The sequence below is a fragment of the Notamacropus eugenii genome, chromosome 4 (genome assembly GCF_028372415.1).
Source record: "Notamacropus eugenii isolate mMacEug1 chromosome 4, mMacEug1.pri_v2, whole genome shotgun sequence".
Lineage (NCBI taxonomy): Eukaryota > Metazoa > Chordata > Mammalia > Diprotodontia > Macropodidae > Notamacropus > Notamacropus eugenii.
In genome coordinates, this window is record NC_092875.1 from 472,311,419 (window position 1) to 472,338,985 (window position 27,567).

The 27,567-nt window shown below is 38.9% G+C and overlaps 1 protein-coding gene across 2 annotated transcripts in view; it reads left to right on the forward strand.

The window, feature by feature from the left end:
• The window catches only part of SCAMP1 (secretory carrier membrane protein 1), a 119,204-nt gene extending 97,560 nt beyond the window's left edge, over nucleotides 1-21,644 (forward strand). For both annotated transcript variants that reach the window (XM_072606409.1, XM_072606410.1), the window contains 3 exons: nucleotides 2,646-2,747; nucleotides 12,977-13,094; nucleotides 17,637-21,644. In XM_072606409.1, the coding sequence (XP_072462510.1) occupies nucleotides 2,646-2,747; nucleotides 12,977-13,094; nucleotides 17,637-17,801 (385 nt within the window). In that variant the 3' untranslated portion in view covers nucleotides 17,802-21,644. The remainder of the gene's footprint in view (nucleotides 1-2,645; nucleotides 2,748-12,976; nucleotides 13,095-17,636) is intronic.
• The last annotated feature ends 5,923 nt before the right edge of the window (nucleotides 21,645-27,567 follow it).

The window sequence follows — 27,567 nt, forward strand, 5'->3', positions numbered from 1 at the left end:
TAATTAAAAAAAATTAAAAAAAAAAAAAAGAAAACCACTATTGGGATTTTTTTTTTTTAATAAGTTCTTGCGTTATTACGAAATTCCAAGTCTACCAGAAAAGACTCTTGCACACTGTGGTCATTGCTGTGCACAAAGTTCTCCTGGTTCTATTCCTTTCACTCAGCATCAGATCATATAAGTCCTTCCAGGCCTCTCTGAAGTCTTCTTGTTCATCATTTTTTATGGCACAATAGTTCTCCATTACATTCATATACCATAATTTATTCAGCCATTCCCCAATTGATGGGCATCCCCTTGACTTCCAGTTTTTGGCAACTACAAAGAGTGCTGCTCTAAATATTTTTGTATATGTGGGACCCTTTCCCATTTTTATGATCTCTTGAGGATACAGGCCTAGTAGTGATATTGCTGGGTCAAAGGGTATGCACATTTTTGCAACCCTTGGAAGAACAAAAGGTCCAGAATATCAAAGGGACTAATGAAAAGAAATGCTTGGGAAGGTGGCCTAGCGCTACCAGACCTCAAACTGTACTATAAAGCAGCAATTATCAAAACCACTTGGTATTGGCTAAGAAACAGAGAGGTAGACAAGTGGAATATACTTGTCACTCAAGACGCAGTAGGCAAGGAATATAGCAACCTCCTGTTTGATAAACCCAAGGACCCCAGCTTCTGGGATAAGAACTCACTGTTTGACAAAAATTGCTGGGAAAACTGGATAACAGTGTGGCGGAAATTAGGCATAGACCCATGCCTGACACCGTACACAAGAATAAAGTCCAAATGGGTACATGATTTAGGTATAAAGATTGATACCATGAATAAACTGGAGAAGCAAGGAGTAGTGTATTTATCAGATTTATGGAGAAGGGAAGAATTTTTTACTAAAGAAGAGATAGAAAGCATTATGAAATGCAAAATGGATAATTTTGATTACATTAAACTGAAAAGTTTTTGCACAACCAAACCCAATGCAACCAAAATCCAGAGGGATGTAGTAAATTGGGAAAAAATTTTTACGGCTAAGCTCAGGCATAAAGGCCTCATTTCTAGAATATATAGAGAACTGACTCAAATGTATAATCATACAAGTCATTCCCCAATTGATAAATGGTCAAAGGATATGAACAGGCAATTTTCGGAAGAAGAAATTAAAGATATCTATAATCATATGAAAAAATGCTTTAAATCACTTTTGATTAGAGAGATGCAAATCAAAACAACTCTGAGGTACCACATCACACCTATAAGATTTGCAAACATGACAACAAGAAAATGATAAATGCTGGAGAGAGTTGGAACACTAATTCATTGTTGGTGGAGCTGTGAGCTCATCCAACCATTCTGGAGAGCAATTTGGTTTGTAGCTTTTTGATTGGATGAACTCTTGACCTGCTGCAGGGCCCTTAATAAGGGGTTCTTCTTTTGCCTTGTTAACATTCGAGGTTCTTCTTTTGTCTTGTTAACATTCTATCCTCCCGCTAATCTGTAGTCCAGATAAAGAAGTCTCATTGGTATTGTTTCACAAGCCCAAGAATTTTCATACCACGTCTAGGTCTGATTAGGAATGTCCCCCCCTACCTCTGTCACCACTTATCTGTTCTTAACTAAGTCCATTCTTAGCGCATGCAGCCTTGCAGCCTGATTCCCAGCTTTGAGCGAGTTTCAGCTCCCCCTCTGGCTGGGATGAGCTTCTTGCATGTGGGGACAAACCTTTGTTTATATTGCTGTGTAGTGTGGGAATGTGTTCTTTGTCTGCTTGCTATGCTACATGACAGTTAAACTTGTGGTTCTGTCATTTTCCTAGATTCCTGAACCCCAGATATTCGCTTTAGCCTGAGCTAAGAGGCCAAATAAAGCATCTCCATTTTGGATCCAGCCTTCATTTTTAGCCTCCAGAGATCTCTGAATACCTGCCCACTCTGTTGCTCTGCCTGGAGCATACTTTGCCCCAAATCTCTGTCTTGTGGAAAGCTTTTTGAAGGCCCAGTTCAGGAGTTACTTTTTCTGGTTCCTTCAGCTGCTATTTCTTTGTTTTCAGACCTCTCATTCTGTTTGGCCTCTCCTGTGTATTTAATTTCTTGTGTATTTTATTCTTCTGTGGACCTTCTGCTTATTTACTCTTAAATTTCCATACAAATTCCCATACAATTCATGAATTGTATTCTGAAGTGTATGACAGCTATTTGTATACTTGGTTCTTGCCGTCTACCTGATTGTAAAGCTCCTTCATGGCAGCAACGCCATTTTTATTGTTGTCCTCGCAGCGCTTAGATGTAAGAAATGGTGAGCAAAAGTTGGTCAAACTAATGTGAAAACTCCTCTTTTTAAATGTCAGATCTTCCTGGGTTTTGTTAGAGAATCAGAGCCTGTGGATGTGTTTCTGTAATGTTATAGTTCTTTGGAGTAAGTTGTTTGTCACAGGTCACTTAAGGGGGGAAGGTACCAAAAGATAAACATCAATTTATATGTTTATTCACTAAAACAACTCTAAATCAGTGTGATCTCGTCCCCCCACCCCCATGGCAGGTATTTAAGTGGCTGTTTGGTTCTGAGACATTTGCTTGCTCTTGTCAGGTTTAATGTTATACCGTAATGAGTGTCAAGTATATTGAGAAGATGTCTCTTTTCTCTTCCTTCAGGAGTGACAGCTCCTTCAGATTCTTTGTGTTCTTCTTTGTGTATATTTGTCAGTTTGCTGTCCACGTACTTCAGGCTGCCGGATTTCAGAGCTGGGGCAATTGGTAAGTTATTGAACTTGGTTTTTGTTAGTTTTCACGTTCTTAGCATATTTTAGACTTCAGACATAAAGATAAGGAATTCTGTCGTATGATATAAAAGTGCAAATGATTTTTCATTCTCCTAACTTATTTTTTTAACCTAGTTTAGGAAAATATTGTTGAAAGATAACATTTGAGCTGAATCACCATTCTGAACATTATATTCACGAAGTTATTTTACAAATAGATTGAACATGAAATTTGAAGACCAGTTTGTTTCCTGCCAGTTGTAATAAAATTGTAAATCTCTAAAGCAAGCCTTTAGCTCTAGTTTCTTCTCTGTGTGCTTGGCCTGTTCCTGCTTCATCTTTTGAGATAACACGGCACCTCCCGGTCCCATGAGAATGATGAGGCAACGGGGCCTGAGATCAGGGTGCCACAGTTGTTGTTTGTAATAAGTGCCCTTACAGATGCCAGCTCACATTGACTTCTTGGTGTTTCTTCTGTCCTTCTTTAGCTTGGTCGCACATCTGCAAGTTGATTTTATCTTTCGCCATTTCTCAGTGTTTTGTGATTTAGTCATAGGTTCATAATCTTTTTGATCACTTCACCCTGTGTTTCGTAGTGACTTAACTTGGGAATTCTTGGATGAGCAATTTTCTTCTACAATGCCAGGCACCACCTGCTCTTCACCTGAATAGTCTTAGAGAGTGTCCTGGAGCAGCCCAAGTCTGAGTCCCAAGTGCTGCCCAAATCATATTAAAATATAATTGGGAAGTATCTAACAAAATAAATTAAAATGCAATCTAATCCAGGTCATGTGGCCCTCGGGTGTCCTGAGGTAGGCTTTAGTGTTCTTCCTTTCTATTTGCCTTTGACACTACCGACCTATGGAGAAGTTCAGTGACTTCCCCAATGACACATACATAGCTGGGATGTGCCAAGAGACAATGGGTAGGCCTGCTTCAGGCCTTTTCCTTGTTAGATTAGGTTTGGTGTTGGAATGTGACACTCATTTATTATTGAACAGTTGACAAAAGGAGATTTATTTAGTCATAATGTAGAAAAGATATTCACTAACATCACAGCAGCACTTAGTGCAGATAGATCAGGGCCCTGTCACCTCGGTTAATAAATGGTCAGCAGGGTCAGGGGTGGTAGCCCACATGGTGTTGGTGTACCTGCCAGGTCTGAAGGGTCCCAACTCCATGAAGAAGGCCTTTTAGAAGGGCCCATAGGTAAAACAGGAAGCCGTTTCAGTATGGCCACAGGTATAGGGAAGTTATTTCAAGGGACAGTTTGGGCTTTAACTACCACCCTCACCCCCCATGACAATTAAGCAGGGATAAGGCAACTTTGTTACCTTTCATGGAAAAATTTGTCTAATCATGTGGGAGCTGGAGTGTGGTTAGATAATGGTCCTATCACATGGAACTCAAACCCAAACCCAATTTTTTCTTTTAAAAACATTTTTTTTCCAATTACATGTTTAAAAAATTGGGTGTGGGGGAGATTGGGGTTAAATGGCTTGCCCGAGGTCACACAGCTAGCTAGTATGAGTCTGAGGCTGGATTTGAACTCAGGCCTTTCTGACTCTATGGCTGGTGCTTTTGTTCATTGCACCACCTAGCTGTTCCTAAAAACAAATTTTAACATTCATTTAAAAAAATTTTGAGGATGGTGGAGGAGAAAGATACACATATGCTAGCTCCTACCCCACAGCCCATAAAATACCTGTAAGGAAGAACTCTCAACAAATTCTGGAGCAGCAGAAGCCACTGAACAACAGAGTAGAGGAGATTTCTATCCCAGAGAGACCTGAAAGACAGATAGGAAAGGTCTGTTGTGCACTGGACGCGGATCAGAGCCCAGCCCTGCCTTGGCCACGTGGCACTGAGAGAAGCAGATATGATCAGGCTTCAGGGATGGAATCTCCAGCGGCAGCATAGATCCCTCAACCCACAGGTGCCAAAGGTCAGTGAGAGGGTCTTTTTGGCTGGCCGAGAGGGAAGCAGGGTGTCCCCATAACTGAAGTCTCCCCAGGAGGCAGCAGTAGAGGCAGCAGCAGATGGGGCTCCCAAAGCAGGCAGTAGCCCACATCCATTGTTGAAAGTCTCATCAGAAAGCCCCTGAGGGAACTGAATCCTGTGTGGTGGCCCTGCTCCCAACTGAGCAGCTGATCTTAATCCCACACTGATTAGCAGCCCTAACCCCTCCCCCCCCCCCCCCCCCACCTAAAACCTGAGGCTTGGGAGCAGCTCATTTGATTCTCAGCCCCCTGTGGTGGGTTGGTGGAAATGGAGGCCAGGAGGTTGTGGAGAGGAAACTCAGAAGTCAAGTAACTGGTTGGGAAAATGCCCAAAAAAGGGAAAAAAAAATAAGACCATACAAGGTTACTTTCTTGGGGAACATGTGTCTCCCCCCATCCTTTCAGATGAGGAAGAACAAGGCATACTGTCAGAGGAAGTCAAGGCCTCTGCCTCCAAAGGGAACTTAAACTGAACTCAGGCAATAGAAGACCTTAAAAAACAAGTTAGCAGCTTACTAAAGGAGAACCAAAAAAATGCTGAGGAAAATAACAGCTTTAAAAAGAGGCTAACTCAATTGGAAAAAGAGGTCCAAAAAGCCAATGAGGAAAAGGAGGTTTTAAAAAGCAGAATTAGCCAAATGGAGAAGAAGGTTCAAAAGCTCACTGAACAAAATAATCCATTGAAAGAGAGAATTGAGTCCAGGGAAAAGAATGACTATGAGTTAAACCAAGAAGTTAGTAAACAAAACCAAAAATTTGAAAAAATAGAAGATAATGTGAAGCAACTCATTGGAAAAACAGCTGACCTGGAAAATAGATCCAGGAGAAATAATTTAAAAATTGTTGGACTACCTGAAAGCCATGATCAAAAAAAGAGCCTAGACATCATCTTCCATGAAATTATCAAGGAAAACTGTCCTGTTTTTCTAGAATCAGAGGGCAAAATGGATATTGAAAGAATTCATCGATTACCTCCTGAAAGAAACCCGAACAGAGAAACTCCTAGGAATGTTGTGGCCAGATTTCAGAGTTCACAGATCAAGGAGAAAATACTGCAAGCAGCTAGAAAGAAACAATTTGAGGACTGTGGAAATACAATCAGGATAACACAGGATCTGGCAGCTTCAACATTAAGAGATTGAAGAGCTTGGAATGGGATATTTCAGAAGTCAAAGGAACTGGGACTGAAACCAAGAATCACCTACCCAGCAAATCTGAATATAATACTTCAAGGGAAAAAATGGTCATTCAGTGACATAGACACGACTTTCAAGAATTCATGTTGAGGAAAAGATCAGATCTGTATTTAAAAATTTGACTTCCCAAGACAAGAATCAAGAGAAGCATGAAATGGTAAACAGAAAAGAAAAATCATAAAAGACACTCTAAAGCTGAACTGTTTACATTACTACATGGAAAGAAAATATTTTTAACTCTTGAATCTATTCTCAGTATTTGGGTACTTGGAGAGATTGTACATACACACACACACATACTCATAGATAGATAGAGAGTACAGGGTGTGTTATATCAGAAGAGATGATATCCACACACAAAAAATAAAATAAAATAAAAATTAAGGGGTGAAGGAGGAAAATTCTGAGAAGAGAAAGGGAGTAATGGAATGGGGCAGGCTATAACTCATAAAAGAGATAAGAAAATTCTTATTCAATGGAGGAGATAAGGGAGAAGGGGAGAGGGGAAAAAAATAAAGCTACTCTCCCCACATGTGGCTAAAGGAGGGAATAACATGCTCCCTAAATTTGATATGAAAATTTATATCACACCACAGGAAAGTAGGAGAAGAGACAACAAGTGGAGCAAGGGGAATGTTAGAAGGGAGGGCAAATGGGAGAAGGGAGTCACTAGAAATAAACATTTTTGAGAAGGGACAAGGTCAATTGTAGGGGGGAAAAATAAGGGGGGAAAGGGTAGGACAGAGGGCAGTATAATTAGTGTTACACAACATGATTACTATGGAAGTCTTTTGCAAAACAACACATATTTAGTCTGTATTGAATTGCTTCTCTTCTTAGTGGGGTGGGGGAGGGAGGAGGGGAGGGAGAGAGGTTGGAATTCAAAGTATTAGAAACAAATGTTGAGAATTTTTATTGCATATAATCGGGAAATAAGAAATACAGGGAATGGGATATGGAAATTTATCTTGCCCTGCAAGAAAAGAGAGAAGATGGGGATATGAGAGGGGTGGGGTGTGATGGAGGGGAGGGTACGTTGAGGGAAGGAGTAATCAGAATGCAAGGTATTAGGAAGTGGGGGGAGGAAAGTGATGGGGAGAAAAATTGGACATGTTACAAAGTGAGGTAAAAGCAATTAGTATTAAAATAATAGACTGAATTAGTTACTGAGAATAAATCAATGACATCTTTAGTTTGGAGAAAAGAATTTCAGTCTAAATTTACTGGAGGAAGGTAACCTCGGGCAAAATTTGGCATTGATTTGATTTGATCATAAATCTGATTTTATGACTGCCATTTAATCAGGAACTAGAACATGTATAGAAAGGCATGTAAGCCACTTAAGACTTGCCTAAAAGATGTTCCTTAGCCAAAGTGAAATTATAATCATATTTTAAACCTGGTTATAGGAACTTGCCATTTTTAGATGATGTGGGACTACTAAGTAACTGTTCTTCTGAGTCTAACTCCAGGTATGGGTAGCAAGAAAGGCGGTCTGAGCCTCCATTCCATGATGCCAGTAAGCTGATGAGGTGCTGGTATGAACTGCATAGGTGATCTCAAGGGAAGGGTGGGAGAGAGGCTGTTCAGCATGGGCTGAGGTGGGATTCTCCTGACTCAGTTTCCCCACTGACACCTGGCAGACTTTAAGCCTGACTGAATGCAAGTGGATAATCTAATCCTGCCTGGAACTGACATGAAGTTGGGGAGATACTGTATCCCTGCAATGTCCCTGCCCTTGGTGGCAATTTCCTATAATCAAAAGGTTTGTAAGCTTAATACCAGATCTATTCAATTATAAATTATTGGTAGGGGAGCATCCAAGCTTGTCTAAAATTAAGCTATTAGGCATAGAACTTTAGACCAACAACAATAAGTTAGGGCCCTTTAATTCTTAGTAATACTGTGGAGACAATCAGGTCAAGAGCTTGTGAAGTTTGCAACATAAATATTATTTGTGTCTCGGTTAATGTTTAAAAAAAAAAATTCTTTTGTGGTCCATATTGTAAATGCTTTAAAAAGAAGTATCACCTGACCAAAAGTTTGAATTGCTTTATCTGTTATAAACTGTGTTAAAAAAAAAATTTGCGTTCCAAATTCTCTTCTTCCCTCCACTAAAAAGGTAAGCAATTTGATTTGGCCAGACTCAGGTTTTTGTGACTTCAAGTCTAGCTGTGCCTCATTATCTCTTGGGTTTCTTTTGAGCAAGTAAAATAAAAATCAAACATTTTTTCCTTTACACAGGTTGTATAGTTCAGTTATTGGTTATGGTCTGATGCAATACAGAAAAGTTCATATCTTGTCCACTTCAGGGCTTAGGCATGCTGCGTTTATGAGTACGATGAAGGTGCAATATAGGTAGTCCCTGCTTAACCAATTTATGATGAATGGCGACCATTTCTCCTCTACGTGCCCAGCTGTCCTTTTTATGCCAGTTGAGATGACTTGAGGAGCTAATGACTGAAGGAGGCATCTTCTCTTAGTAAGTGTAGATTCCTGGGGAATGAACACATTATTGGTGCCCAAATGTCTACACCTGCTCTCTAAACTTCACGATAGAAGAGTTATTACTGTCATGGGAAAGATGTTATCACAGAATTGAAAAGAATCTCATAGCCACCCATTCACTCTAACCTGTAGCTGAATGAGTCGAATCCCTTTTAAACAACCCCACCAAGTGATCACCTTGTCATTATTTAAAGATTTCTAGTGAAAGACAGCCTTCCGCCCCCAAATAGATTGTTTTTCAGGGTCTTTCCAAAGTTGAACTTGTGTGATTCTTGCATCCATTGCTGCTCTGGGGCCAAGCAAAATAAGTCTGAAAGGGCAGCTCAGTGATGAAGTGGATAGAGTCCTCAGCCTGGAGTAAGGCAGACTCAGCTGCACAAATTCTAATCCAGGCTCAGACACCACCTAGCTGTGTGACCCCTGGCAAGCCACTTAACCCTGTTTGCCTCAGCTTCCTTGTCTGTCAAGTGAGCTAGAGAAGAAAATGGCAAATCCCTCCAGTGTCTTTGCCAAAGAAACCCCAGATGGGGTCACGAAGAATCAGACATGACTGAAATGATTCACTGAAAACAGAAAAACAAGTCTAAAGCCTCTTCCTTATGACAGCCCTTGAAAATACTTGAAGGTGGCTGTCAGTCATATGATCGATCATATTAGCACTTGAGGAAAGTTACTTTGGCAGCAGTGTGTCCGATGGACTGACTGGGGGGAGGCCTGGGGGCAGGAAGACCAGTTTAAGAAGCTGTTGTAGCAATCTAGATGAAAGGGGATGAAGACCTGAACATAAGCTGTGTAGCTGTGTGAGTGGAAAGAAGTGGGATGTAAGAGACATTGTGAAGGTGGAAATGGCAGAGATTAACAACTGATTGGATATACGAGTGAGGGAGAAGGAGGAGTCAGAGATAGTGCTGACGTATGAACATGAGAGTCTGGGAGGATTGTGAGGCGGTTGGCAGAAATAGGGAATTTTGGGAAACGGGGAGAGTTTAAGGGAGAAAGACAGGAAGTTCTTTGGAGTTGAGGGTGTTTTGGGGGTCTAGGCAAGTGCTGATGTGGCCTTGAAGCTTGCAGGAGAAGCTGGGCTGGGGCTGTGGATCTTGGAGTCATCCATGGGGATTAAAGAGGTTACTGAGAGCGAGAGTGGAAGAGGGCTCAGGACAGAACAACAAGGGAAGCCAGAAAGGAGCAGGCAGGCACGTAGGAGCCGTGTAAGGGAAGAGCAGGGTTACAGAAGGCTGAGAAGAGGAAGGAGGGCTGTCAGCAGTGGGCAGTGCAGCAGATGGGTGAGAAAAGATCATTAGATTTGAGATTATGGTATCTCAAGTGATCAAGTGAGATAAACAAAAGGAATTGCAAACTGTTACTAAATAATTTGCTTGTTGTCTCCCCTGTGAGACCATGTTGCGGGGGCGGGGGACTGGTTTTCTCCTCTTTTTATATCCCTGGCATGTAAGACTCCTGGCACACAGTAAGTGCTTAGGATTTGCACACTTAGTATTGCTGCCCATTCGAAAGAATACTCCAAGTTACTAATATTAAGAGAAATTGAAATTGAAATGACTCTAATACCTCATACCCAGCAAACTGGCAAAGATGGCAGAAGATAAGTGTTGTGGGCCACGAAGTTGGTGGCACTGAATAAGCACTTCCCCACACCTCCCCAGGACCGTTGTAAGCAAGGAGGTTGTGATGGAAACCGATTGGTCTGGGACCAGGCATGCGTGTTTGTGTTTCAGAAGAGTGTGAAAGCACTTGGGGTTTCTGTCTGGCAGATCTTCAGAGCTGGAAGTCCTCTCCTTATTGGCAGCTTTTGTTTGCCTTGGGATCTGCTTCTGTTGAGGCATTGGGGTATTGGACTATATTTTTAGTGAAATTATTTTCTTGTTAAACACATCTCTTAGTGATCTTTTGCACCAGAGGCAGAATGGTGATCTGGATCATGGAATAGTCATTGTAGGAGGAGTTGTGGAAAGACAGGCACATGCCTGCATTGTGGGTAGAATTGGTGACTTGGTACAATCACTCTGGAAAGTAATTTGGAATTATGCAAGTAAAGTGAAGTACCCATACCCACTGACCAAAAGATTCCACTCCTCAGAAGAAGAGGGAATCAAAAAGGACTGCATTACAGCAGAGCCCAGTTGATAAAGAATAACAAGAATTTGTTATATTTCCAGTCAGCACAGGAGGCTTTCTTGTACCTTCATTCAGTAGTTCCTGAATAATGATGGAGGAGGTGGATGGTGGGAGTAATCTAGGCCAAGGTTTGGCAACAGAAAGATGGTGATAGGTCAGAGAGGCATGAGGGATTCAGTAGGCCAGGGAAAATTGAGCATGGCTAAGCATTAGGGTGACTTTGGAGAGGGAAATCAGCTTCTTGAAGTAGGAACTACTTACTGCCTCAGGGGTGGGCAGCTGTAGCTGGAAGAAGGGGACCTCTGCTTAGACTTCTGTTTCTGAATAAGTGTGAAAGGCTATCTTTAGAATACAGCAGATAATTATAGGAAGGATTGAGCAGGGATCAGGATAAGGACCCTACATAACTTTATAATTTGTAGGATCAGATTTAGAGTAATCCTTTATTAAAACTTAAATGTATGCAGTCTACAGTAAAATAATTTTCTAAAAAAAGTTATCAGCCCCTTTATTAATATGCTTAGTTGAGAATTGAATATACCATGCAAGTGTCAATAATGTCATAATCTTAAGAGAAATGCTTTTTATCTGATTGTCAAATATGAAATTGCATTATTGCTAAAAATATAGACATTCCCTTCTTAGCATTTGTCATGGATATGAATTATTTTGCTTTCTAGGGGGCACCTAATAATAATGCTGTTGGTGTAATATGTCATATGTCATGCCATACATTATCTTCTTTTCCCCCCAAAAATAGCAACTGACTTTAGAATACAGTTTTTAATTTCAATTGTTATATTTTTCATTATTAGTTATTAGAAAATCCTGTGCCTCTAGTTGAAAAAAATAGGAATTTCTGGTACCAGGAAGTTAACTGAAGTTACATAATTAGGTAAAATACTGGTTAAGTGAATGAAATCAACCTTGCATTTTGGCTTATATAATTGTTCGTAGCCCTTTCTGTAGTGAGACTCAGTGATGGGTTTTTTTTCCTTATGGCAGCAAGTACTGTTACCTTGAAAATGCTTTCCTGTATTTTCTGAAAGCATTTTCTAAAACACATGCTTTCCTGTAACCGTATTTTTATACTTGAATTGATGCTGTTATGTGTGGCAATCTTTTTTTATTAATTTGTTTTAAACTTAAATACTAAAACACAACATACACAACAAGAATATTGTGTAAAAATGCACAGTAAGAAAGAAAAAAACAAACTTAAATAGAAAAGACAAAAGGCATTGCCATGTGCACAGCAGAACGTAAGAGGAGATTCAAATTGTGCAACAATAAACTTCCATTTCAAGGAAGCCTCCATAATAAATACGACGCCCCATGTTCTGAACTGCCTGTCCTGCCTTTCCTTCCGTGTGAGTTTCCTTTTGTTCTTTGCTGTGCACTTACAAGTATCATTTCATCAGGTGTTATGGAAACTTCCTAAACCTTTTAAAAAATTTCATTTAAGTAGAATCTAGTTATTTGTTATTGAGGAAAAAAGAAATTTTAAATAAATTTAGCCATAAAGTAATTCTTGGCTAAATGTATTATTAGGAAATCCTTAACAATCCAGAGATTTCTCATTGTTTTCATGTAACAGAAGCGCCTTACCTCATGTTAAAACACTATCTTGTGCCACTCCAGTCCTACTCCAGTGCCTCTTGTTGGCTGCTCAGTGACTCAGGTTTTCAAAGGCAGTGCCAGTTGGATGGCCTGTTAGTTTATGGAGAGATTGACTTGATATTTATTATGGAATTCTGTGTGTTTGTCTAGCGTGGCTTATCACCAAAACATTAGTTACCAATTGAGAAGGTTTTTGTCCATAACAATTCATGAAAAACAATCAGCTAAGGCAGAGGATCACTCTGTTGGTGGGAACTGTAGCCTACAATGTTCCTGTGACCCAAATTAAAATGTAATTGGGAAATAATTAGCACAGTAAATAAACATGCAGTAAAACATAGATAACATTACATTTTAAAACTAAGTCAGTACGTGACCAGCAGAAATCCTCCTGTATGATTTAGTGGCACCCATTTCCATTTGAGTTTGACACAAATAGGCAAAGGCATACAGAGGTTGTGGTTTGTATCGACGGAGAAAATTCTCACGTTAGTGAAATCTCTGTTGTAAATACATATCTTTTGAACTATGTAGGCATAGGAGTATCTTTAAAAAAATTGAACATTTTAACACGTTTTGTATAATTATTATTAACATTTAGATACAAAGCATACATAGCGTATGTATAGGATGATCCGTATTAAAGAGATCAGAGACCTTAAATGAGCCATGGTTTTGGAAAGTGAGGCATTCATCTGTATTGAAGTATTTACTTGTATTGACTTCAGTGTCTGGTTTCCCTTGTCTTTTTTGGTACAACTCAGTGGCTGGATCTCATCTTTAACTGGCCTCAACAAAAGTATTCCTGTTGGAATCATGATGATGATCATAGCAGCACTCTTCACAGCATCTGCAGTCATCTCTCTAGTAATGTTTAAAAAGGTAAGCTGTGTTCTATAACTTTGAAATTTTATATTGAACTATTCACTTTTTGTACTTAGTGGGCAGCACGTTGAGCTGTGTCATAACCTCTCCACATACCTCATTAACATCGAGTCTAGCCTAATATACTGGACTGACCTCTGTTTTCTAGGGGAGTGCTGGAGCCCTCAGAGCCACATTTTATTGCACCTTCCTTTCTGTTCAGGTAGGAGGAAAGAGAGAGACTCTTTTGGTCTGCTCTAGTACTAGCCCTGCCCCCTGCTTTCCCCCTTGACCACCACCCCTCCCCCAATGGTGAGACAGGTGATGCTCCCAAGCATTTCAAAAGACTGTTGTTGTTCTGCCCGATAGAAGCAAGTAGAGTAATGCCTGTATACCTGGAAGGGACCGAAGAAGCCTCCTCTCATTTTGTAGCTAAGGAAAATGAGGCCAGAAAGGTTAACTGATGTGCCTGAGGTCACACACTTAGTGTGATGGTGCCAGTGTGTTGCCCATCTCTGGTCTAAATTATTTGGGAGAAATTATTCTCCTTTCGAATTATTTTGAGTATTGAAAAGCTTATTTGTAAATAAATAAAAGGTTATTTGTAGGAAATTTATTATGCATTCACTTATAAGGCAAAAGATTATAAGGTAAAAAACCACCAGCTGATTTTTTTTTTACTTGGCATTTTGTATATTGGAATTTCTTAAACTGAGCCACGTTTTTGTATTTGAAGCACATGAATATTAGCAAAGCACTCTGGTATATGGCTATTATTCCTGCTTTTAAAAAAGAAGTTAAAAAAATTTGTTCCATAAATTTGTTCTTACCATGACTTCTTCCTATAATTTAGCTTTTTCTCCTCCCACCCTCATTTGTCCAATTCAGAAACCTAATTCAAATTCTTCTCTTTCGTGAAATCTTTCTCTGTTGTTGGTGATTGGATAATCATCATAGGATTTCAGAATTGGAATGGTAACGCTAACCACTGTAAGTTTATAGCACTTTAAGTTTTGCCCAAGTCCTTCCCTCACAACAGCCCTGGGAGCTGTGGTACCAGCGTATCTGCCTTTTTCTATCAGGGAACAAAGACTCGGAGAGGTTGTAACTTGCCTATAATCATGCCATAGCTAGTAATTTTCTGAGATGAGATTCAAAAGCAGGTCTCATGACTCCTAAGTTCTTCACTTTTATCTATTGTGTCACACTATCTCCAAAGAGTATTGAAAGGGACTTGTGAGGTTAAATGAGATGACCTCTATCCAGAAGGAAATTCTGTAGCATCCTTGATAAATGGTTGTTCAGCTTTCGCTTGAAGTCCTTCTAGTGAAGGGAAACTCATTCTTTCGCTAAGAAATGTATTAACCTTTTGTATGGCTCTGATTAGGAAGTTTTTCCTTATATTTATCTGAAATCTGTATTCCATTTAACTTTTACCTGTTGACCCTAGTTCTTGCCCCTTGGGCCAATTAAGATAAGTCTGAAGTTTCCCTTCTCCATGACAGCCCTTCAAAAGTGCTTGAAATCAGAAACTGTGACCCTGCCCTCCTCTCTGTCTTGTCCAGATACCATTGGTCAGATGTGTTGTCCACCTTTGGGGCATTTTATTGCATCTCTCTGATAGGCTAGTTTAGTAACCTTGTAAGAGGCAGGATGGTCAAGAGAAAAAACCTCTGGACTGAGCGACTGGGGCTTGAATTTTGCCTCTGACCGTTTTAGCTGTGTGACCATGGGCAAGTCACATAAGCTCTCTGACCCTGATTCCTTATCCATAAAGTAGAGATAAATAGCTTTATTTACCCCACAATGGATCCATTGAGGAATTTCTTCTATGTAAAGTTCTTTTCTTCTTGTATGTAAAGAGTCATACAGCTGTTAGCTATCTGCTACTGTTACTCTTTTTATAATTAATAGTAATTAAAGAAGAAAGGAATTGAATGTGAAAAGACATGTTTTTGAACCCTTGCTGGCTCATAGTGATGATCAGTTTCCTTTCTAAGTGTTCACATACCTGTCCCTTCCATGACTTATTCTAGAATTTTTGCTAAGGACTGAAGTTAAGTATCTTAGCCAAGAGTTTGATAGGCCCCTCTTTGCCTTTTTAAAAATGAGAACATTTGCCCTCTCCAGTCCTGTGGTTCCTCATATGCTACATGATTTTTTCAGAAGTTGCCAAGTGACTTAGAATTTACATCTATATATTCTTTCAGTACTCTGAGATGCAGTTTGTCTGGTCCATAACCATTCTTATGCAATAAAAGAATGAGTTTCAGAAGTTGTAACTGGGATGCATTGAAGTGGAGAGAGACTGGAGGCAAGATGGTCATTTCAGAGCTGTTGTAACAGAGACAAGATGGAATGATTGTCTGAATCAAGGTGATGGAAATAAGACAGAAAGGAAGGAATAAATGTCAAAGTTATTGCTGAGAGAGCACCAGCATAATCTGATAATGAACTGATTATGGGAAAAACCAAGGAAGAAGGCCTATTGTTGACATAATGGAAGTGACACTGGCACAAAGACCTCTGAGGAAACTGGTTTCAAAGGCAACGTGAACTCAGTTTTAGACTGAATTATAGACATACTGAGTCAGAGATGGAATTGTGAGATTGATTATGAATAACTACTGTATGGTCACTAGTTTTCGTTTTTACCTTTTTTTCCACACTGCAGAACTGGCTATTTTTCAGTCCTTTAAGATCCATATGTTGTTAGCCATTAGTTGTATCCACCAGGGGTCAGGCTCATCATTAAGTTCCTAGACTGTCAAGGAGCCTGCGTCCCTCTGGGAATTGCATTTTGTGTTATTACATCCTTTTCTGTCATAAGCTGAAAATGCTATGTGAGTTACATTTATTTTTTAAATTAAGGTGGGGTCAAATGAACAGTGATTTAAAGACTGTGTGACAGCCTTGTAGAAAGTTGGAAACACTTTGGAATTCTAGAAAGCTGGGGATGGGCTTGCTAAGCATAGAGACTCACTGTGAGTACTGCCTTAAATGACCACGACGCAAAGTAAATTTTTCATCTTACTGTGTCTTAAACTATTAACAGTTTGTTTTTACACAGCAGATTATTGATTATGAACTGAACTGAAGTTTGGGGTTTTTCCCTCAGTTTGATAGCGTGGTGCCAGTTTTCATTGCTCTATTTTTCCATCAGTTTGTTACCTCTTTTTGACTTTGTGTTATGTTAATCATCGTGAATATTATTCCCTTGGCTTTGCTTTTTTCATTCTGTCTTTAGTTCTCTGAGTTCATCATGTTTATCATTCCTTCAAGTCCATCAGATTCCATAGCTGGCTCAGCCCTCTTCCCCAGTAGATATTTTATTGCCAGCATTTTTATCACAAATAATGAGGCTGTGAACATTTGAACAATCTTCTGGGGATGCAGTCACAGTAGTGGCATCTCTGGGTCCGAGAGTTTGAACAGCTTAGTCATTTTCATTGCCTTATTCCAAATTATTTTCCAAAACAGTTAAACCATTTTATGGTTTGCGCAGCCTTTTGATCAGTGAGTTTTCTTATCTTTTCTAGCACAATGGATATGAGTGGACACCTCAAGGTTGTTTCAGTTTGCATTTTATGATAATTTGTGATTTTAGACAGTTTTCAGGTGGTTATTGAGAGTTATTTCAACATTTAACATTTTTTTCATATGGCAAGTTTATTTCCTTCCTTCCCCATAAATAATTTAGAAAAACAAAACAAAAAAATCCTTGTAACTAATATGCAAAGTCAAGCAAAATGGATTCCTACGGTCTTCATGCTGAACAATGCGTGTCTTGTTCTGCATCGTCCAATTTATTCACGAATCAAAAGACATTGAGTGCATCACCTGCTCCCCAAGAAGTGAGTCCTAGGGAATCCAGACTGGTCACTTCTGTTGGTCAGAGTTCTTCAATCTTTCTTTAAATCTTTATTTGTGCAAAAACTTTTCAGTTTTATGTAATCAAAATTGTCAATTTTTTCTTTTGTGATTTTCTCTTCCTTGTTTGCTAATGAATTCTTCACCTATCTATATAGAATCTAATTTATTATTTTACTATTCATTTCTAAGATGCATCGATTTGGAGCTTAGTTTTGGTATGTGGTTTGAGATGCTGACTGAAGCCTCATTCCTCCCAGACTCCTTTCTGGTTTTCCCAGCAGTTTTTGTCCAATAGTGAGTCCTTCCTTGCCAGTAACTGCAGTCTTTAGGTTTCTCAAACATTATGTTACTGTATTTGTTTCTGCATATTGTTTACCTAATGTATTTCACTGATCGGTCTCTTTCGGAACAGTCTCAGGTCATTTTAATGCTTACAGTTTTGTAGTGTACGTTTGAGATTTGGTCTGCTAGACCTCCCTCCATGCACTTATATTAAATTATTTCCCTTGAGCTTCTTAACCATTTGTTCCTTCATAGACTGAAGTCTTTTCAATCACTAGAATGTAACTGATGAACCCAACCTTAATCCAATCCTTTTAAGCTCTTTTGAGGTTTTTCTCTCTGAGCTGACCAGAACATTTGGGACTTTGCTATTTTTCCCATCTGCCTTCTCTTTTGCCTCCATAGGTGCATGGACTATACCGTACGACAGGTGCTAGTTTTGAGAAGGCCCAGCAAGAGTTTGCAACGGGTGTGATGTCTAACAAAACGGTACAGACAGCAGCCGCAAACGCAGCTTCAACAGCAGCAACAAGCGCAGCCCAAAACGCGTTCAAGGGTAACCAGATGTAGAGAAATCTCCAGAGAGCAACGCACTGTCACTGTTACCTTTTGACTGTACTTTTTCTCAAGTTACTGTATTATTCTATGAAGATTTTTATGTTCGAAATACACACTATCCACAGCATGTATGTTTCCTGTTCACCTGTGCATGGGCAAAAACCAGGAAAAGTTCTCTGTTTAAATCCTTAACATTTTTTTCTTGAACAATATTTCAGTGCTCCTCACAAAGAAAAAGATTATACCGTATGCTACATAAATATTCTCCATATTTTCTGGGGGATGAATGTTTCAATGACCTATTTCAGTGATGGAACACTGAAATTCATCTGGTACTTCATTATGATTAATAATACATTTAGGTTTTAGCTGCAGTAATTCTTTTGGGAATCTTTTATTAGATACGAGGGACACTTAGGAGCAAGTGCATTGATTCTTCGTTCCTGTCTCCCTGTTTGTACAGAAAGAAATAGGGTAGACTGAGAGTTTGGGAATTAATTTGGCTTGTGGTACAGACGCTTTAGAAATTGATGATGGGCCTGTGTGCGTTCGTTAAACGCTGATGTAAATTTCATTTTATTTTCTATTTTGTTTTTACGGTACTAGTTCTTTTGATATCAGCTTGTAAGCTTGCATGAACACTGTTGAGTTATTTCAATCTAATCAATCAGTGTTTTGGTTCAGAATTCATCTGTACTGTTTATGATTACAGGATTTGGTGGAATGTTTTCACAATCATAGAAATGTTTTAAATAGAGTGTTATACTCATAAGTAAAAGTTGATTTGGGGACTCAGATATTCTAACAGTAGAACATGCAATGCAACGTGCAGTTGAGTTAAAAGGTAACTGATGGAGTAGAATTAAATGATTAGACTTGCTCTTTTTAAAAAAAATTCAGTATTTGTGTCTTAGAGCAAATGCTGTTAAAGAAAAGACGCTTTCTTCCTTCTTGCCATTCTCCTGTGCTTAGTCTTTTCTACCCTTCCTTGAAGTGAAATTTTGGTTGTATTTAGGACTTTTACGTTTGCGTGTGTAATTTGTGTTTTAACAGTGAAAATTGTCATTTTAACATTGGTATTAACTTTCTTACCTTCACAAGTCAGGTTGTCCTTTGTCCCCAAATATAAATACACAGTGTTTTAACTTATTTTTCTTCTGTTATTGTCACTGCTGATGATTTTTTAAGCTGATGCTTCACACATACTTGAATTCCTTTTATTGCACTTCAGTCTTTGGGGTTTGAGACAAATCAAGTGAATTGTTTAAATTCTGCAAATAGCAAGACTACTTCCAAGTGGAAGTAAGTAGTAAAAGTAAAACATTTAAATATTCAGCATATATTGAGAAAGGAACTGAAAATAAAGCTAAGTGTATTCATTGTGTAGGTTGTACTACTCACTTGCCTCCGTGCCGCACAGACTTCATACCTTCCCAAGTCATCTTTTGAAAAAGTCATGGAGGTCCTTGAGCAGTTTTTAAGGAGAAAAAATACATTTATAGAGAACAGCATAGATTAATCTGATTTTAAGGAGGTTTATATGTAGGGAATATGATGTTTGACTATTATGCAAAGCCTTATTTTTTAAAAAATTCAGATCAACACCAGTGAGTAAATACTTGAAAAAGATTCCCCTTCACCCTTTCTATATTATAAAGTTAAATAAAATGCTGGATATGCTTAGCGACCTGACTGATCTTGATAATCATTGTATAAATAATTTGGCCAAGTAATGTGGATCTGGTCAAAGGACTTTCTGTTGAATATAGTTGGGACCATGATGAATTTGTATGTTTGGAATACATTTCTACATTATCTTTAGGAAAATCCAGTTCCTATTAGACAGTTTAAAGCTATTTTTCCATAAATAACTTTCTTCATTAATAACTCCTGCAGAACTTATAAAAAGTAAGGACTGCAAATGAAATCTTTCAGATCAGTTCTTCCTGCTGCTGAGAGGTATCTGAATATTTAATGATTTGTTTGATTGGAACAGCTTTACACTGGTGACTACTAGATGTCACAAGAGCCTTCATTCTCAGTCACCAACTCCTATTCCAAATCTATTTTGGTGTTTCCTTAAACCACAGATAAAAATTTGTTTTGGGGAGGACGTTTAAAATGAGATTAGATTAATTATCACTTCCTTTAGAATGGAAATATTTTTCCATCTCCTGAAAGGTGATGTTAAAAATTATCATTATTAAGTGTAAAGGGAGTCATAAAATCTTTTATGGAGGGTAGGTGGGGAAGTGTTTGGGAATAGGTTTGTTTGGATATTCTTGTTACAGATTTGTGTCAGCAATTGTATCTGTTTTTTAAAGAGCAAATTTGTGTTAAAATAATGGTGTAATGTTCATAGCCAGGGGTGAAGGGGGCTTTAAATCATAAGTCGTTAAAGAAATTACTTTTTTCTGGTCAGTAATAGAAAATATTCATGTGTTCACTTTGAAAGCAGAGGCTGTTTGTTCAGATGTTTTATACTTTACCCTAACATTTCCAGGTGTTCCAGTGACAGAGCCATTTTACAACAGTGTACTCCCATTTCATTTTTGTTCTCTAGTAATAAATTGTGGCTAATTTATTTCAGAGTAAAGTTTGAACACTGGAAGTCATTGCTTAGTGGTCTGTAATTCAGGGCTTGGATTATTTATCTAAGGGATGTTTGTATATTTTGTAAATGACTAATAATGCTTTGCTATCATGGTAACTGTCTTGGTTCTATATAAATGCCCTTCTCATCTGTCCCTCTGAGGTTGCATGTTTTGAGTAGTTTGAAAGTTTTGTATATTTATTGTATTAACAGAGTGTCATAAAATAAAATACTGTACTGGATGTTTGCTCTGTATAGTTTTAAAGAATATATTAAAATGTTAAAGACAGAATTACGTAGGAAGTCTGACTGTACAGAGAATTCCACATTTGAAGTTTTAAAATTTATATATAATTTTATAATCTTTTGAAATAAGAAGTCACATATCAGATCCACTGAGAATCTAACTATACACAGTACTTTAAGGAAGTATTTAAAAACATTCAGCAGATAAATTTTTGTCTTATATTGGACTCAAAAAGCAGGAGAGTATGGACTCATCTGTACTGAATCTATTTTTTAGTATTAAACACAGATGTCCTATCTAAAATTGAACTAGACTTAACGTGTCCAGTCTAAAATGGAAAACTAGATTTGTTTACTAGATGGTAAACCAGATTCAACTGACACTTCTGCATCAGTATTTTCTGTTGTTTTTGTTCCATTTATATCTTCCGCTGCCCTCATCCAGCATCCCTGCTGAATGCTCTTTCATATGCTAACGTAGAGAATACATGCCTGCTGTGTATTGCTGGATTCTCTACATCCTTCTCTAAAGGTTGTTTGCAAAAATACAATTTGAAAGGATGTTCTTGGTACCCTTTGCTTTGGGTGACACATTCCCTTTAAGATCGACAGTATGTTCAGTGTGTGAGTTTGGATTTCCACAACCAATTTATTAGGAAAATGTTTTTCTTAGTTAACATCTCCTAATCCACATTGAATGATAGTCGTATTTTTAAATTTCTTCTGTTTCTATAAAGCTCTGTCTTTGTGATTTGTGTAGTTTTTATCCATTTATTGCTGTGCTTTTCTCTTAGAATGTTAGCTTCAGCACCAGTTTGTACACTTTTATCAGTTATTGCTGCTGTCCATTTTGCAGAGTTCACGACGTAAGCGTTCTTGGCTCCTCTGTATCAGTCCTTACGACACTTGCAGACGCGTCGATTTCCCCCTTTTGTTTAGTAACATCTTTAGAAGCCGTCTGTTGATTGGATGTAGTGTGAGCGCTCTGGAAGTCAAATAAATACGGTTAACTGAAATGCCGGATTTTTAAAAAACAATTTGTTTCACAAACTTACCTTTTAGGATTTAATTGACTCTAATACATTGATTTAGGACAGAATGTAATTTAAAATCTTGAAACTATAAACAGAATAAAGTGAAGATTTACTTCAAAATTAAATTATATTCCAGGCCTTGGTATTAACTACTTCAAATGTTTGCATCTTAATTTAGCATGACAGGAATGGAAATGTTTTCTTAAGCCTTATGATATTTTCTCGTTAAAAAGCTTCATTTAGATGAAGAATGCTTCCCAGCCCTACCCCAGCATTGCCCAGCCTCTGTAGTATTAGCATCATTTTATTACTGTGCTGATTCCAAAGATGATGTCATTCATGTAAATCTTGAGAGCCATTGTTTGTAGGCCTTGCATCACCCTGGACAGGGGAGTTTGTTAATATGAACCCCCCAGCAAAAGGATTACACTCATTACTAAAGTCTTCTAGTTGTCCACCTAGAGTTTACTTTGGTAGCTCTGTAATATATTAAAAAACTTTAATCAGTCTTTATTCCCACTTCTTAATACTCCATTAGCATCCTATCACATATTAGAAAGCCCGCGGTATAACGATGCAGCGAGTCACATTCAGATTGTGTGAATCCTGCAGCCTCTTTAACCTTCCAATGTTGATCCATTTCATTTTGAACCTAGTGACTTGGCTGATCTAACCTAAAGGCTTCTTCACGGAAAGGCTCTTCTTTTATTTCTTTACATAGATGTAGGGCAGAAAGTAACAATCCTTTTTAATATATTTGAATAGGAAGATAATTTTGAGGCCTGTTTTTATTGTTTATGAAATCCAGCTGCACAGATTTTATTCTCTGATCCAAGGGTCCTTCATCTTTTGGAGTGCCATGCACCCCTTTGACAGTCTGGTGAAGCCTATGGACTATATCTTGTAACATTTTTTAATGCACTAAATAAAATACTGAGGAATACAAAGGAAAATATATTGAAATACAATCGTTAAGATTTTTTTTTGAATTTAAGAATTTAAATTTAAGAATTCTTGCAGGTCTGCCCCCGTAATTGTTAAGACCCTCCCTAACTATTGAAGTACATTCACCACTTTTGTCTTAGCCTAATTTAGCAGGACTCCTCCAGGTTCTTCATGTAATAATTGGTATATCCTTGCGTGTGAAATCTCTCTGCCAGAAAAACAGCCCCTAATTATTGGTTCATTCAGCAATCGTGTCATTGTAGATAGAAAAGCCCAGGTTAGATTGACGATGAAGCAATATCACGTGACATCACTGGAATTCTACCCTGACATCTTCTCAAGATTATAACCCTTAGATGAACGAACGTTGACCTTGTGGCTAGAACAGTAGGAGGTGATATTTGTAGCAGGGGAAGCGGTGTGACTTGGAGGCAAATTTCATTGTGTGAGTTGGAAGGATTTTGTGTGTGTGTGTCATCTAATACGTCTTTTGACACATTATATACTTATTTACACAAACAAGCTGCAGCCACTAACTCACAAACTAAAATTTAATTTCAAGGAGAGAAGAGTTTTCAAAGGGACTGTACTTGGTTTAAAAATTCCATTAGTAAAAAAGAATTTGTACCTTGACATAGGAATGCAAGAATTGATAAAGTACAAAATGGAGACTCAGTTGGTTCAGTTTAGATTCGATAAAGATATCCTTTGAGCTAAAGTTGTTTATTTTTGTTTTGTTAAGTGTTTGTCACTTCAGTTTGTACCAGAAGTTGTTATATTAGCATGTATTAGTATGTGACTCATTTGACTGTTGTAGAAGGAACGTTCTGATAAATCCTTCACTGTAGGAGATAGTCTGAACTATTAGGCGATTTAAAACATTTCTGTTGCCTCATGACACCCAGTGTCTTTAGTTACCACATTTTGAAAACTGGTCATTTTAGGCAGGCCCTTCAGGGGAAGGGAGCACAAGTGAATTTATCATCCCTATAAGCAGACATGCCCTATTCCATGCCAGGTTCATTGACAAACATCACTAAAATGACTTTATTAGCTCTGTCCTCTAATAGGGCAACTAACCTTGACTTGGAAGTTCTTATTTGGTCTTGACCATTACCGTCTACTACATTATGTGTTTGAATGATAACCACCATGACCGAATACTTGACTGTTGTTCCAAACTTGATTTTTAAGGTTTCTGTAGGTCTGTGGCTCAACAATGAAACCGTTGATGGAACATAGTGGTAACAACCTCTCCAACCCATCACCTTTACTAGTCTCTTTTTTTTTTCCTGGTCCATCTAATCCCTAAATTGAAATTTATCTCCCAGGTTCCAAATAGTCTGGGAAAAAGTAGTGGTGAAAAGACCCCCCATTATTGTGTTACTGTGACTGCTTGGTTAGCCTCCTGTCACCATTCTTACATGAATCTGGCATCTTCCACATGCCTTAATATTAGGGAGAGGGACGGCACAGGACAAGATTGGGTCCAGACCTGTGTGAGTCCAGTCTGTGGCCATCTCCAGGTTCCCTGATTGTGTTTTTGCAATTCAAAAGGCAGATTTGTAATCACTCATTTCTTATAGTTCTCCAGTCCATTTATTTATGTATTTCCCCTAAGGGGCACTGATGCTTTCTGGAAGCACTAACCTGAAACCTTTTAGCACCAGGCCTAATGTTCCAAGGTGGGAAAATGTCAACACTGAATTCGTTTGCCTCACCTGCCTTCATCAGAGTTTCTTTCAACCCACTATTACTTCATCTGGGAGAGATTTAAATGTAGGTAGTAGGGAAAGAACAAAGGAGGTTAAAGATGAGAGGTAAGCAAGATGACCTGGGGAGGAGGATAGGAGAGGACCCAATTAGAGTGGTAATAATAGGTTGAAAGAGCAATATTAGGTCATGTAGTAGAACGGTTTTAAGGAGCGGAGTAGATAATACAAAGGAACTCATGATGGATGATCCAGATGATGACAAGGTCCTTGCCTGAGAGAAGGGATTGGGATTTAGTAGTGGGCACAATAGGAGTTGGAGTGGACGGACTGCAGAAGTCATACTTGAGCAAGAATTCCCTTTGTGTACTGTACGCAACAAATGTTTGTTCTTTGCTTGATGATCTCCAACGAAGGGGAACCCAGGTTGCTTCCAAATTCTGCTTTTGGAGAGCTCTGATTATCAGGAAGGCTAAATTGGCCTATTTGCCATTTTCACCTGTTGCTCCTGCAGTTGCCCCCTAGTGCTCAGCATAACAAGCGTGAACCCATTTCCACGTGGCAGCTCCAAAGAAGGTGATGATGTGTGCTTCCAGATTAAACAATCACGGTTACTTCAACTTTCCCATCAATAACATGGATTCAAAGCTCTTCACTATCCTATCTGCCCTCCTCTAGAAACACTTCAGTTTGCAGTACCCTGCCTGAAATGTGGCCCCTAGAATTGAACACAGTGCTTCAGATGTAGTCTGCTGCTGTCGAAGTAGAATTGACATGACTTGACAGCTGGTTGAATATGGAAGATGATGGGAAGGTAGATTCACGGCACTGTTTCAGTAGCTTCCTAATCTGGCCTTCCTACTTCCAGTCTTGCCTGTCCGTTGTATCCTCCATAGTGCTACCAAATTAATATTCCTAAAACAAAGATCTGACCACAGGTCACATTCCTGCTCAAAAAAAGTAAAATCTATTTCCCAGTACGGGAGCTAGGGTCTGAGGTTCTTAATCTGGGGTCCAGATTTCACAAACTGTGAACTTGGATGGGAAAAAATGCATCTTTATTTCCACTAACCTCTAACTCAAAATTCGTATTTTCTCCAATTATTCTGAGAAGGAGTTCCTAAATTTCACCAGATTGCCAAAGGGCTCCATGACCAAAAAAAAAAAAAAGAAAAAGAAAAAGAGGTCCAGAATCCTGAGGGAAGGATAAAATACAAACTCAGCTTGGAATCTTGTCTCCTTACCTTCAGTGCTCCCCTCCATCTCTAGAATGCACTCCCTTCTAAGATCCTCCTCTTAGAATTCCTCATTTCATCCAAGGCTCAGGTGACGGAATGTCACCTGGACAGCAGGGCCTATTTCCTTTCCTCTTGGCACCATGTAGTCAATGATTGTTTTGTTTGATTGAATTATGTTAATGATGTCATTTCTACCATTCCCTTCTTTGTATTTTCCCATCTGCTACCTAATATCGTTGCGCTTCTTTGGGGTGGCCAATAGAGACAAGGAAACTAGATGATTTGCCCAAGTGGCAAAGTCAGCCTTAGAAACCATGTTTCTCTCACTCTCATATTGACAGTTTTACCTGTCAATATGTTTTAACCTGTTTTACAGGTTATTGATACTGGGGTTTCCCAGGATCATATTGGAGTTGAAAACTGAAGTTATCTCCTCCAGCAAACTGGTTCCTCTTCCTAACAATCTATTTTTAGTCAATTCGGCAACTTTCCTTTCATCCTATTGTTAGAATGGTTAGGTCATCTTTCCTCTTCTTTATCTCTTCAGTCACCAAGTCTCATCTGCTTCATAAGCATGTCACCCTTTTCTCTCATTTTCCTCTGATGTTTTTAGTAAAGGCGTTTGCTGTTTAGTTGTTTTCAGTCATGTCCAACTCTTCATGACTTCATTTGGGGTTTTCTTGGCAAAGATAATAGGAGTGCTTTGTCATTTCCTTCTCCAGCTCATTTTACAGATGAGCTAACTGAGTTAACCAGGGTTGAAGTGACTTGCCCAGGGAAACACAGCTAGGAAGCGTCAGGCCATATTTGAACTGAGGAGGTTGAGTCTTCCTGATTCCAAGCCCACGGCTCTGTGCACCACCTAGCTGCCCTTGCCTTATGCTACCACTGTGTCATCCCCATTTCATCTGCTGGTTAGTTGATCAGTTCAATTGACATGGAAGGAACTACTCTAGGTCATGAAGATGAACCTTCAGCAATTCTTATGCTCGGTGTTCATTCAAAATCTCAAGAAACTTACTAGGTGTAAAGGACACCTCGTGCTGTGGGCAGGAACAAACATGAATAAGATGTGCTCCGTGCCCTTAAACAGCTTAAAACCAAAGAGACAGGCCCAGAGTTAGTGTCAAGAAATTTTTCTTTAGCTCAGTACCTTCCTCAGTACCTATCTGCCTTCATTTTACTTTTCTGTGGGGATGGGCAGATGTTCAGCGCCTTTCTAACAGGAACCACTCAAAGCATTTTATCTTTAGACTAAACTTGCAAAACTCCCTGGTAAAGGGGAAGAGGAAGCTGTGAGGAAAAGGATAGAGGGAACAGCTTCCCCCCTTCTTTTTCTCTGGGCGGCAATCTCGGGATCCAGGCAGAATAACTGAGATGACGGCAGCCTTTGGAATGAAGACATGGGGTTACCTCGACACTAGTGAGAGTGGGCAGGAAGTTTATTTGAAGGATTCGAGACTTAAGACCTGAAAGTTGAGCTGACTTTTTCATCAGGGATGTATGATATCCCAAGTAACATCCACAGAAGTAAATGAATGGTGCCTATAAAACTGAAATACTATATCAAGGAATCTGGATATTAATGTTAGGGAAAAACTTGGAAGCTGGCTATGAAGGATTCTGTCACTCACTAGCATTATTATCGTGCATTCTGAAAAACCTCGAGAAAACGCTGAGGAGCAGCCAATGGGCCTCGCCTCTTCCTGCTTCCTGATCATTCCAAATGGTGCATTATTTTGGCTTGAACCACAAACAGATGCTGGGTAAAATAAGGTCAAACAAGAGTGTGTGTGTGTGTGTGTGTGTGTGTGTGTGTGTGTGTGTGTGTGTGTGTGTGTGTGTAGTGTATGTACGCGTGTGCGCCTTCTTCACCTGCTGGAATCAGAATCATTCATGTGAGTTAGAAGAGCATCGCAGACACTTGCAATTTTGGGACGTTAGTATATATACATATATGTGTATATATGGTCACACATGTATATATGTTGAGTCACACATATCTACATT